This window comes from Oncorhynchus kisutch, linkage group LG4 (genome assembly GCF_002021735.2).
Source record: "Oncorhynchus kisutch isolate 150728-3 linkage group LG4, Okis_V2, whole genome shotgun sequence".
In the NCBI taxonomy this organism is placed as follows: Eukaryota; Metazoa; Chordata; class Actinopteri; order Salmoniformes; family Salmonidae; genus Oncorhynchus; species Oncorhynchus kisutch.
In genome coordinates this window covers 9,352,880-9,366,062 of record NC_034177.2, presented here as the reverse complement: position 1 = coordinate 9,366,062, position 13,183 = coordinate 9,352,880, and the positions used below count along the sequence as shown (strand labels likewise).

The 13,183-nt window shown below is 41.1% G+C and overlaps 2 protein-coding genes across 2 annotated transcripts; both read right to left on the bottom strand.

Annotated features, from left to right (window-relative positions):
• Window positions 1-21: 21 nt before the first annotated feature.
• On the bottom strand, window positions 22-4,568 carry LOC116373949 (uncharacterized). Its single transcript, XM_031822409.1, has 3 exons — window positions 897-4,568; window positions 642-729; window positions 22-321 (listed from the first exon to the last, which is right to left on the bottom strand). Exons 1-3 carry the CDS (start codon window positions 4,395-4,397, stop codon window positions 143-145), a joined length of 3,768 nt encoding a protein of 1,255 aa, XP_031678269.1. The 5' UTR covers window positions 4,398-4,568; the 3' UTR covers window positions 22-142.
• A 1,423-nt stretch (window positions 4,569-5,991) lies between these two features.
• LOC109888573 (uncharacterized) lies at window positions 5,992-10,460 on the bottom strand. The gene is made up of 6 exons (XM_031822223.1): window positions 10,240-10,460; window positions 7,456-7,558; window positions 7,127-7,202; window positions 6,779-6,897; window positions 6,513-6,549; window positions 5,992-6,381 (listed from the first exon to the last, which is right to left on the bottom strand). The coding sequence occupies exons 2-6, from the start codon at window positions 7,512-7,514 to the stop codon at window positions 5,992-5,994; spliced, it is 681 nt and encodes a 226-aa protein (XP_031678083.1). The 5' UTR covers window positions 7,515-7,558; window positions 10,240-10,460.
• Window positions 10,461-13,183: the final 2,723 nt, after the last annotated feature.

Here is a 13,183-nt window from a genome sequence, read left to right as displayed (position 1 = left end):
ATATTTTCTTACTTTTTTAACTCTGCATTGTTGGGAATGTGCTCGTAATAAAGGATCTCACAGTTGTTTTCTGCGTATGTGACCAATACGATTAGATTCTCATCTGAACAAATGAATGCTCTCGTTGTTTATAATGAGGAATTTATTTAAATAATTTGGTTTTCCTTGAAGATTTGAATGGGCTGAGAAAGCCTTTCGTGATGGATCTAGACAATCTGGTGAAAAGGGAGGGTTTGTGACTCTTCTCTTCAAGTGGGAAGGACGATGCGATATCATAAATTCCCTCTGGAGAAAAGGAGCCATGAGATGTTGTCATCGTCTCTGCAACGAAAGACCATCCAGCATGCCATCAATTTACATTTTAACTAATTTATCAGACACAGGAGCAATTAGGATGAAGTGCCTAGCTCAAGAGCACATTGACAGATTTTGCCTCGTGAACTCAGGGATTCTGAACCAGCAACCTATCGGTTACTGGCCCAACCTCTTAACCCACTAGGCTACCACCCAGCCCACAGTACAGTATGTCATAGGTAACAACTCAGAGGAGTACAATGTCTTTCCAAATGAATTAGTGGAATGGTAAAGGGATAATGTCTCAGTCTTGACTGAGCAGCAGCCTAAACAGCAGCAGGGCTTACCTGTAAAGTACACAGTAGGGGAAATGTTCTGAGGCTGGTACTCCAGAGACTCTTGAGGACAGAGGTTCTTACTAACTTTCTTGGAACCCTGGTTGGTGGGAAAAGGCACATTAAAACAAACTGAAATTTTTTCGATATCTTAAAGTACAGGATATCAATTGCAAAGAAGCAGTGCAATGCCATGACACAAAGAATCATATTTCTCATAAAAGGTCAACAGCAGTGTTATTCATGAAAGATGTATGTGTACTAAACCTTTGTGTTAAAGGTGAGGACCTGCTCTCCAGTACTGCTGATGGTATCCCTTTCCAAATCAAACACGCCTTCTACAATGTCACTGGTGGCCACACTGGTAGTGGACTCAAAATAACATTTAGCAGTGGCTTTGGTGATCATTTGAAGAATGACCATGCAAGTAGTAGTCTTTGGATCGTTCTGGACTGAAACATCAAAGTTTATGTTTTCATACTCATCTGACCACTGTCTCAGGAAGCCCTTCACTGTCTCTTCAGCAAATATCTGGAGAAGCTGAGAGGAGAGCTCCTTGGATATGGCACATTGTTCCTTTCCCCATTTCAGCCTTGAAAGAATGGAGTCTGAAGCACTTTTGGCTGCTTCCAATGTTAAGACCTGTGGAGTGCTGTGGCTGTCCTGAAGGGCTATCACTTTATCCACCAATTCATGACTGAAAATGTGGATGGTCCAAGTGGAAATTATTTTTCTCAATTTCCTAACAGCAGATCGGAGGTCGTCAAGATGAGAAGCACCCTGTCCATCTTCCTGTGTGTTCTCAACACTTTCCACCATAATGTCCACTACCACCCCAGCAGCTTGCCTGACTTTGTCCACAAAGGTTACAGGAAGTAAGTCCTCTGTGTGAAAGAAGTCCTCAATGATTGTGTTTCTAACAATGGGAAAGTCAATCTGAGCAGGAAACTCAGTGGGGATGGGAGTCCCGGGTAAGGCAAAGTGCCATTTCGACTGCCTTAATTTTGAAGTAGGTGTTAGAGAGATGGAGGAGCGTGAAGAAGAGGTATTTCTTGTATTTTGGCTGTCAGCACTCCTACAACGGATCGTGTCAATATCCTCCAGCATGGATCCTGAGAGCTCAGAGGTTTTAGGTAGTAATTTGTGCGGAATGTCCACACAGGCAACGTTTCCTCCAGGTGTAACACTGCTCTGGTTGATCTCAAGATGGCCGAGACTTGCTCTTTGTGATGCAGGACTGCTTTGATACGTAAAGATTTGGATTGAACCAAGTGTTGTGTCTGATCTTTGAAGATCTTTTCTGAGAAACTCCGTAATCTTACTTTCCAGACTGTAGTAGATGTTACGAGCAACAGACCAGATCCTTTTCTCAAAAACCTGTCCAGTGGTGAGCAGGGAGGTTCCAGATACCATGTCAGATGATTGGGTGGTCTGGGTGAGCTCCTGCTGGTCTTTCACCATGGTTTGTATAATATCAGTAGATGTGGTGGATGTAGATACAGACTGGAGGTACTTATCTGTTGTGCCTTCCTCCACAATGTTAAATGATCTAGAGAGGACCTCACTCACTCCTTTCTCAGCTTTGGTTTGGAACTCATGACTAGAGAGTTTTTGGAGGCTCTTTGTTGAAAGACTGTGGGAAGATGCAATGCCTTTGGAGGCAGCCGTGCTGCAATCTAGACTTACTGGAGAGGTTCGCTCAGTAGAACCTTGGAGACGTTCAAACATGTCTTCACATGGTGTTGGGGACCTTGACAAGGAGATGTCCTTCAGCTGAGACAGAACACCACCTACCAACATGTTGACCTCAAGGGACATATCAGATATTTTCTTTCCTACTGTGGAGAAGCAAGGTGCATTTATTGTCTGATCCTCGCATGAGGTCAAGATTGTTGAAATGACCTGTTTGGTACTATTGTTCATTAGACCCTCGTCTGTTTCAGTCCAGAGAAGTTTTGAACTCTCGCTGACACCCATGTGTAGAGTCACTTCCTGGTTCAAACTGGGCAAGTGAGGCACACTCTTACTAGCTTGCGTCAAGTTCTGGCTTGCCAAACCAAGGTACTCCTCAGTCACAAGATGTCCAGAGTCCTCTGTGGGTGTATGGCTAGACATTCTTCTCTGCACGTCTGACCTCCGCCGGTGAATGGTGAAGCCCTTTAATGTCTTCTTAATATTTTTATATAAACTAGTGGTAGCAGACCAGATCCTGCTCTTTCGCTTTTGTGCATTTTCCTGGAGGTCAGGTTCTCTCTCCTCTACTTCTGCAGGTTGCGCCAAGCTCTGCAGGTCTTCCACAAATGTGTCAATGATGCCAAAGGCAGCAGAATCCGCACAAATATCCTTTGACAAGGTTCTCTGGTTTTGAACGGAACAAGACCTGGATGCTACAGAATAAGCAGGCTGTGCACTAGTTAAGCTACTGGTGGACTTTTTAACTAGGAACTCACTCACTGCTTGAGTGGTGTCACTCTTGAATTCCTCACTTGAGAGTTTTTTCATGCAATCTAACAGACTGGTCAAAGAAGCCGTGGCCTTACTTCTGCTGTCCTCAATTTGACAGGGGAACTCATATACTATTGGTGATGAGGCCCTGGAATGGGAGATATCCCCAAGCTGAGCCAGAACGCCCTCTACAAATTGTTGTCTCTCAATAGAGAAGTCTGATCCTTTTTCTCCAACAGTGTACAGGGGGTCCTCCTTTGACATCTCAGTCTTGTACAAGACCAGAAGCTCTGAGATAACTTCTTTGGTGCAAGTTGTCAGAAGGAGCTTGCTTTCTTCTGACTCAGTTTGTGCCCAAAGAAGTTTTGAGCACTCACTTAGGCCTCTTTGTAAAGTAACTTCACCAGTGGACTCTGGCAACTGAGGCTCACTCTTACTGGGCCTATATTTCATGTCTAAGCAAGGAAGTGGAACTGTCTCCTTAAACTCAGCATTTGTGATGTTGTCATCAGATGTGACAATGCTCTTTAGGGCAAATCTCTGAAGCTTGCCAAAATAATCTTTCAAGCTGTTTTGGATGCTGTGGTAAATGTGAACAGCAGCAGACCAGGCACTCTTCTGTTGGGGACTCTCTTCAGATTCAGCCAAGGACTTCATATCTGACACGAAAGTCTTAACAACTACTGACGCTGCTGAGCCCACTGGGCGAATTGACTCTGTCTTTAAAATGCCAGACAATGTTTGACCTGATACAGCACCTGTTAACTCAGACTGAATGACTGAACTAGGAAAGCTCAAACTACTGACTTGTTTGGCAAGAACTCCACTCACTGCTTGTATTGCTGATGTTTGAAACTCCCGGCTGGAGAGTTTTTGGATGCTCTTAGATGTGAGCGTGCAGGAGGAACCAGATTCACCAATATTGTAGCTGCTCTCGTATTTCCTTATCAGGGCATCAAGATCCTCAATGAAGCCAACATGCGATGCCAAAAATGTGATCTTGTCCTTCAGATCTTCCAGCAAATTCTGTTCATTCTCTTCAACAAAAGCCACCATTGTGTCAGAGATTGTGGTCATGACTTGCCCTGTTAGACTCTTGCTCTCTTGGTCAACTTTTTCAAGTTTTGCAGCCAGCTCTCTCACCATGCTCTCAGTCACCTTGGTCTGTGAGTCTCCCTTTACCGGTGTCACTTGAGAGGTTTGGCTAGCGGAGGCACTCTTAACGACCACAGATAAGGCCGACTTGACATCTTTAATCACTTCTGCCATTACAGCAGGGGTCATCTTTGGAGAGCCTGCACTTCCAGATGGAGAATTGGACATGCATGCAAGTTTGGAGAGAGAACCTTGCAGGCTGTCCTGCACACAGGTGACGAGGGTGTCCTCTGAGACACCTAAGAGGACTTGTAGCGTCTCAGAGTTGGTTGTTTTCTTCTGCACATCAGACAGAGAGGTTAGAGTCCTTGAAAACAGAAATCATCACAGTCAAACAAATAATATGTAAGGCTGTGATGCACATTCAGTGTGTCAAATACATCTGTACCATTTAAAACAATGAGGAAAACACTGCTGTTTCTCTGAGAAAAAACCTTAGTGTGATGTCAGCCTAACTGCTTAATTTCTAAAGCCAAATAAAATGTATTTTGTATAAGTCATTTGTATTGAAACTGGCCTGTAGATATCTATCTATCCTGGCAATATCTATCCTCTACAAAATCCAAATTGCTATAAGCTTCAAATACTGTAACTTCTAATAACTTCAAGGACAATCATAAATACAAGGCAGTTTGAAGAAATGTTAAAGGGAAATTTCTAAATGTTTCAACTTCATATTCATCATCTCCAGCACCACCCCAACATCAGCATATGTGAAAAACGGGCATTTCTATGTTTTGTAGTAAAAAAGAAAGAGGAAGATAAGTGTTTTCTATGACATCATCAACCAATTAGTAGGAAATGCCTACTCATAATTGGTTAAAATCACACGATGCACACTGATGATGTCATTACAATCTAGAGCTGAGCATTTAACCAACATTTTTGTTATTTTTCGGTTTTTAAACAACTAATTGACCGACGTCGGCTCAATTATTTGAATTCCAGATAGTTAATTTTTTTCTTCTTCTGTGAGCTCGATGCTCAGTTTCTGTAGAGATAAATCAGATCAAGCATGAACTATGCAATGTAGTAGGGAGTTGTAGTTTCCAACAGGTCAATATTCTACATAGTTTGGCACAGAAAATATGGCAATTAATTTCCATAATCTATTGCACACCCACTTGCTTGTCCACTCTGTGTGGAGCAGATACGGAAACCTCATTGACTGAGACGGAGAGACGAGAGAATGCATGAGAGAGATAAAAAGCAGTTGCGTTGCGAGGATTCTCTACCTGGAAATACATGATCTAAGTGATTGACAGTCGGTGTTCAGCGGTCATAAAAGTAGGTCTTATTTACTTAGAAGAACTACTAAAATTGTGATTTTGTCAGACAGGATAAGCAGCAGCTCTATAGAGATGAGTTAATGACTTGGAATGAAATAATAAAGTCATCAAATGAATATTTTATATGAGAAAGTAAATGATGGTTGATAAGTCATAAACAGTAATGGACAGTCACTACCATCATGGGACTTTTATTCATTGTTTTATTATGTGTTGTTACAGCATTCAACACACATAATCCATAGTGCATTCAATGTCTAAAAAAAGTATTGAAATCCAAAACCGTGATTATTTTTTAAATATTTGAATCGAAACCAAACCAACCTCAAAAAGCACTAATTTCTCAGCACTATTGGAAACAGTTACGTCCCTCTATATTTTTTTTACTACAAAGCATGGAAATGTGTAATTTTCACATATGGTGATGCTGGAGATGAATATGAAGTTGTTAAATTTCCCTTTAAGAACATACCTCATGCCCCCTTGGGCAGGTAGCTTCCACTGCCCTTAGTCAGGTAAATCTCCTTGAACTTAAGTTGTGATTCCTGCTCTTCTTCCTCTTCCTGCTCCATACAGTTGGAGGAAGGGTAGGGAGTCGGGATGCGAAAGCTATTGTAAGACTTTCGACTGCCTGGCCTCTTAGGTACACCAGCCTCAGTAAATCTTACGCGGGACTTGGTGTTAGTCTTATCGTCTAACAGACTGGTGAGTGACGCTGTGAGAGATCTCTGTGACAATGGAGAGGAGGCAGCATCTTGGATGCCCAGTAGTTCGTAAAGACCTGGGATGATGATCTGCATCAGCTTGTCCGATAAAAACTGGACAATCCTCAGACACAAGCCGGCAAGCTGTTGTTTTGTCAGCTGTATTCCAGAAACAGAAGAAGTGTTTTAAAATGTTGCATAGTGCGTCTTTCAAAAGCTTATGAACAAGGTTAAACATTAGGCAGAGTTTTCATGGTAATCTGATTAAATTGTCAGTAACATGATCTTACCGGGTCAAACATGCCCTCACGAATCCCCCTCCATTGCCTGAAAACAATATTGTTATAAATGTTGTCATATCAGGATGCGTGGCAGAATTGTTTTTATTTAATTATTTGCCTGATCGTGAAGTTATACTTGCTTTGTGTCAGTTGTTTTGGCAAAATTGCAATGTGACAACTTTTCTAGCAATGAATTTTTTTTCCCCGATTGATCAGTTTCTAATTTGATCTTATTTCCTTGAAGGTGTGATAGTACCAAAGAAAACAGAACATACTTCTCAGTTAGGTTTTGAAGGAAGTCCATAAGTGTCAGATGTTCCACATTGTTGAGCTTCCCCTCTTCTGTAGTTTCCATCACTGAGGTTGCTCTACTCCTGGTAGAATTGCTCTGCTCCTGGTAGAAATGTAATTATATTGCAAATAATACAACTTCATATACAACAAATATCATACTGAAATTATTATTAACTGTTAAAGAGTGGAGGAGCATTGGCAACGTTGGGCCAATTAAACAACTGCAACACAACAGAGATGGTTGTGGTACGTCAACATTGCCAATGATAGCATCACTATAACATTTTATTGGATTAATGTTGTAATATGAAATGACAAGGTCAACTTACCATCTCATTGACAGCTTCAGAGGTCAGGTGGTCATCCATCACACAGACAGGCAGGTCTAGAGACTGGGACAAGGCTCTATGGTCACAAACAACATCAGAGCAGGTCCCCATGGCAGAATCTAACCACTGTCTTCATGTCAAAGACTCACTTAGTAGTTAATACATGGCCACAAATAATGAGCGGTTCAAATAGATTGGCTGGGGACTTGACCCTACAAATGACTCCATGAATGACGCCTGACCTGCCCCATAACAAGTTCTCTCTTATTAGTCTCTCTCTCTTAATCTCCACACAAATATCTAACTGGACAGAGTGTAAGTGGCCTTACCTGACTCTCTCAGTGTCAGAAACATCATAGTCTTGTTGTTCTATGTCCTCCAGGGACATCTCAGCTACAGCAGACGGGGCAAAGCCCGGGATGATCTCTCAAACTGAAAATAATGACTGTTTATGTGAACTGAACCATTTACAGTGGCTTGCGAAAGTATTCACCCCCCTTGGCATTTTCCCTATTTTGTTGCCTTATAACCTGGAATTAAAATAGATTTTTGCACTGTCAACTGTGGGACTGTAGGTATGTGCCTTTCCAATAGATGTCCAATCAATTGAATTTACCACAGGTGGACTCAAATCATGTTGTAGAAATACCTCAAGGATGATCAAGGGAAACAGGATGCACCGGTGCTCAATTTCGAGTCTCATAGCAAAGGTTTTGAATACTTATGTAAATAAGGTATTTCTGTTTTTTTCCGTTTTAAATTGCAAAAATGTTTAAACTGTTTTTGCTTTGTCATTATAGGATATTGTGTGTAGATTGATGAGGAAAATGTTGTATGTAATCCATTTTAGAATAAGGCTGTAACGTAAAAAATGAAATGTGTAAAAAGTCAAGGGGTCTGAATACTTTCCAAATGCACTGAAGCAGTCTATAAGATATATCTTATTACAGTTTAGGCCTACCTTGTTATTTTCTTCCATCTGGCAATATCATATTAATGGATTAAATCTATTTAGTTTGTTTTGTTGCTAGTATTTTTATTAATCGTTTGAAAATACAAGTATTATCTACTTTCTGAAGGACAGCCAAGTTGATAGGCAACATAGAACCTACAGACAATTATGACATCATTGGAACACATGCACGTGTCACAAACACCTTTAGCCCAAAAAAGCAGTGTAGCAGTGCTGCCCAAGCTGGGGGCGATACACTTTTATTAGGCTTTTATTCAGATTCATAAACAATGCTCTACTTGAAGTCAATGAGTAAACATGTAGCAACATGGCTGAGCTTTAACATTAAGTAGAAGTTGACACTAACCATATGTATAATCCTAAAATGCTTGCCCTAAATACCAGTCTAGAACCCAGGTATGTCTCCTGCTATTTATAGTATCTTTCAAGTACATCTTATTACAGTTTAGGCCTATCTTATTATTTTCTTCCATCTAGCAATATCATTTTAAGGGCAAATACACACACATATGTTGTAGGCCAATGAACTCCATAGTTTTAATCAGAGTTTATAATAAGGAAGGGGAATTCTGTAACAGTTTATGACATCAAAGGTATGGCAGCTATGGAGAATCATTTTCAAAACAATGTCCAAAACGGGAAATCATTGGATGTGATTCATTCGATTCTATGCAATTTCATCTTTGAGGACTGACATGGAAGCAACCATTACACAACCCTGAACTCAATAACCTCACCCCAGTTTCAGAAGAGATATCAAACCATATCTTGTCATTCTGTATTACATCCATCAGCCTGGACAGTGATGGATGGCTATATGGAGCATCCTTGTCCATCATGTTCAGTGTGTTAGTGCTCTCACCACAGCGAGGCAGCAGAGTACCAGTTGAGGTAGGTGCAGGCAGAGCGTAGTAATTAAAGGCAGTGGTAGCCTATCCATCCCCATATCAACACCTGCAGCATCTCATGACACGCGCTCACACTCCCCCATTTACCACAACTTCCAAACTAACTGGACCTAAAACAATGTGTAACTTCGTGGCCATTCCAAGTCAGGATCACACCTAATAACAAATAGCTAAAGAGGATAAACCACAAATAAATTCATGTTTCCTAAAACAATGTGTAACTTCGTGGCCATTCCAAGTCAGGATCACACCTATTACCAAATAGCTAGAGGATAAACCACAAATAAATTCATGTTTTGTAGGGGGGAGTTGACGATTATGTGGTGGTTGTTTCACTATCGATGATGAAATTGCATTAAATCAAAAGAGTCAGACCCAATGATTTACTGTTCGTAAGGACAGAGTGCCACTAGTAATATTGAACATTAAGTCGAAATGTAGCTAGGGGAGTTCAAGATCCAAGATCACATTTTCTTTCTATGGATTAGCCCATCTGTCAAGTGTTGGTTGTCCAGTAAAAAACTCACACTTTGAATTAAGATTATCAATCAGATTCTGTGATCAATGTGAATCTGTGAACAGTCTTGTGAATCTTTACTAGAGTCCCCATTAGCTAACGCTATAACGTTAGCTAATCTTCCTGTGGCCCAACACCAATTGATAAGACATTACAAACAATTACAAATGAAGACTTTACAAACATTTAACAAGTAGACAATACAGACAATTAAAATACCTGACATTCAACATTCAGTTGATGCCTTGTAGGTGATGCAATAGCTGTAAACTATAGAGCTCGTGGCCAAGGTGAGTTAAGCGGCTAGAGTGGTTTCCTGTATGCCCATGCTGCACATAGCCCACCCCAATGCACTAGTTAGCCTAGTAAACAAGCCTATACACCGCGGGTAAATTGCCACTATTCACTGTTACAGTGGTCAGAGATCACAGCCAGAAGCCTACCACTACCAACGGGCACCAACTGTTCAGTATTGTTGTCAAATGTATGGACATCGTCTGTGACTTTATTTTATTTTATTATCAAGTAGGCCCAACACCGCTTCGGAAGATGTAGGTACATTTGACCAATATTCATGTATGCATTTTTCAGTTAGCATGGTCATGTTTCCTTTCACGTGAGAAATATTAACCAGATTTTCCCTTGCTTATCTCCTTCAAAATACTGCAAGCTACAGAGCTATATAAATAATGACTGTATTGGCATGATTCCATACCTTATTATTGACTTCAATTGGAGGTGCAATTCACTCCTTTTGACGAGTAGGTTTGGTCCTCATTTCCAGAGCAAATGTGCAACAGTTCTACACACACATATTTAACTGTCTGTTTTCATTACATCATCAGCTACCTTTGTTACATCACAAAGCCAGCTGGCTAAATCTGGCACATTTACAGAAATACAGTAGATTGTCCCTGTCAAATACATTTGATAAAAAATAAATGTCCAAATCAAACAGTGGTGGAAAAAGTCCTCAATCAGTCAGTTACAAACAGTATGACTCAAGTAAATGTGAAAGTTGCCCAGTAAAATACTAATTGGGAAGTATTTGGTTTGAAATATTCTCAAGTATCAAAAGTAAAAATCATTTTACAAATTAAGCAAAGCAGACAACACTATTGTATTGCTTTTTTTGAATGTAAGAATAGCCAGGGGCACACTCCAACACTTAGACATAATTTATAAACTAAGCATTTGTGTTTATTGAGTCTGCCAGATCAGAGGTTCTCTTGATAAGTGTGTGAATTGGACCATTTTCCTGTCATACAAAGCATTCAAAATGTACTTTTGTGTATCAGGGAAAGTGGATGGAGTCAAAAGTACATTTTTGTCCTTTATGAATGTACTGAAGTTGTCAAAAATATAAATACTTAAAGTACAGATACCCCCAAAACGATTTAAATCATTTTTACTTAAGTACTTTGCACCACTGAAAACAAACCTTTTCTAATGTCTCTATATCACTGGCTTGCAGGGTTTTCACCATTGACCCTTCATGTAATGGTATCGAAGTTCAAGATCCATCTTGGCTTAATGTAGGTAACAAGTATTGAAGGTGTATAACTTCAACTTTTGTTAGTCAACGTTCACGTTCGTAATGATAGTTTATTACACTTGTCTGAGCAGTCAAACTGGTATGAAAAATATCCCATTCATAATAGAAAAGACAATGTTCAGAATACCTGGAGTGACAATTGATGGAAAGGGTTTAAAGCATTACAAAAGTTTGATTAAAAACGGAATATTTATTCACCCACAATTTATTCTTGGCGCACTCTTTCAACTTGAAAATTAAGTTATGTTCAAGGATATTTAGATTTGTGTGGCTTAAAAATAAGAGTACAAACTCAGATATTGCATCATCTGTGAAGCTGTTGGGGCGGTATGCAAATTGAAGTGGATATATAGGGTTTCTGGGATGATGGTGTTGATGTGAGCCTTGACCAGCCTTTCAAAGGCTATGGGGTAATAGTAATTTAGGCAGGTTACCTTCACTTTCTTGGGCACAGGGACTATGGTGGTCTGTTTGAAACATGTAGGTATTACAGAGGTTGAAAATGTCAGTGAAGACTAATGCTAGTCTACCAACATCAAATAAATGCTGATTACAGACATATTTATGCAAAAAAACAGGGGGTAAATTAATTTAGATACAGTCACAAGCTCCAATCTGAATGGCAGCAGGGAGAATATGATGTGGACACCAAGGAACTTAATTCTCAATCCGCTCCAATACAGCCCTGTTGATGTGAATGGGGGAGTGTTCTGCCCTCCTTTTCCTGTAGTCCACGATCATCTCCTTTGTTTTGCTCATGTTGAGGGAGAGGATGTTGTTCTGGCACCACACTGCCAGGTCTCTGACCTCCTCCCTATAGGCTGTCTCATCATTGTCGGTGATCAGGCCCACCCCTGTTGTGTCGTCAGCAAACTGAATGATGGTGTTGGAGTCATGCTGGCCATGCAGGAGGGTACTATGCACACACCCCTGAGGGGCCCCCATGTTGAGGATCAGTGTGGCAGATGTGGTGTTGCCTACCTTTACCACCTGGGGGAGGCCGTTCAGGAAGTCCAGGATCCAGTTGCAGAGGGAGGTGTTCAGTTCCAGGGTCCTTAGCTTAGTGATGAGCTTTGTGGGCACTGTGGTGTTGAATGCTGAGCTGTAGTCAATATACAGCATTCTCACATAGGTGTTCCTTTTGACCAGGTGGAAAAGGGCAGTATAGATCACGATTGATATTGCATCATCTGTGAAGCTGTTGGGGCGGTATGCAAATTGAAGTGGATATATAGCGTTTCTGGGATGATGGTGTTGATGTGAGCCTTGACCAGCCTTTCAAAGGCTATGGGGTAATAGTAATTTAGGCAGGTTACCTTCACTTTCTTGGGCACAGGGACTATGGTGGTCTGTTTGAAACATGTAGGTATTACAGAGGTTGAAAATGTCAGTGAAGACACTTGCCAGTTGGTCCGCGCATGCTCGGAGCACACGTCCTGGTAATCCATCTGACCCCTTGTGAATGTTGACCTTTTTAAAGGTTTTGCTCTCATTGGCTACGGAGAGTGTTATCACAGTTGTACCGAACAGCTGATGCTCTCATGCATGCCTCAGTGTTGCTTGCCTTGAAGCGAGCATAAAAGGCACCTAGCCCGTCTGGCAGACTTGTGTCACTGGGCAGCTTGCGGCTGGGTTTCCCTTTGTTGTCCGTAATAGTTTGCAAGCCTTGCCACATCCAACGAGCATCAGAACCGGTGTAGTAGGATTCAATCTTAGTCCTGTATTTACGCTTTGTGTTACGCTCGTCGTCGGAATGAGGAGGCCAAGGTGAAGCGTGTTAAGTGTACATCTTACTTTATTAGATGAACACCAAAAAAACAACAAAATATAAACAAACATAATGTTCATAAGTATGCCCAGGTATCCCCAATCAGAGACAACGATAGATAGCTGTCTCTGATTGGGAACCATACCAGTCCAAACAAAGAAATAGATCACCTAGATTGCCCACCCTAGTCACACCCTGACCTAACCAACCACTTTGCCTATTTGATGGTTAGTCTGAGGGCATAGCAGGATTTCATATAAGTGTCTGGATTAGTGTCCCGCTCATTGAAAGAAGCAGCTCTAGCCTTTAGCGCGGTGTGGATGTTGCCTGTAATCC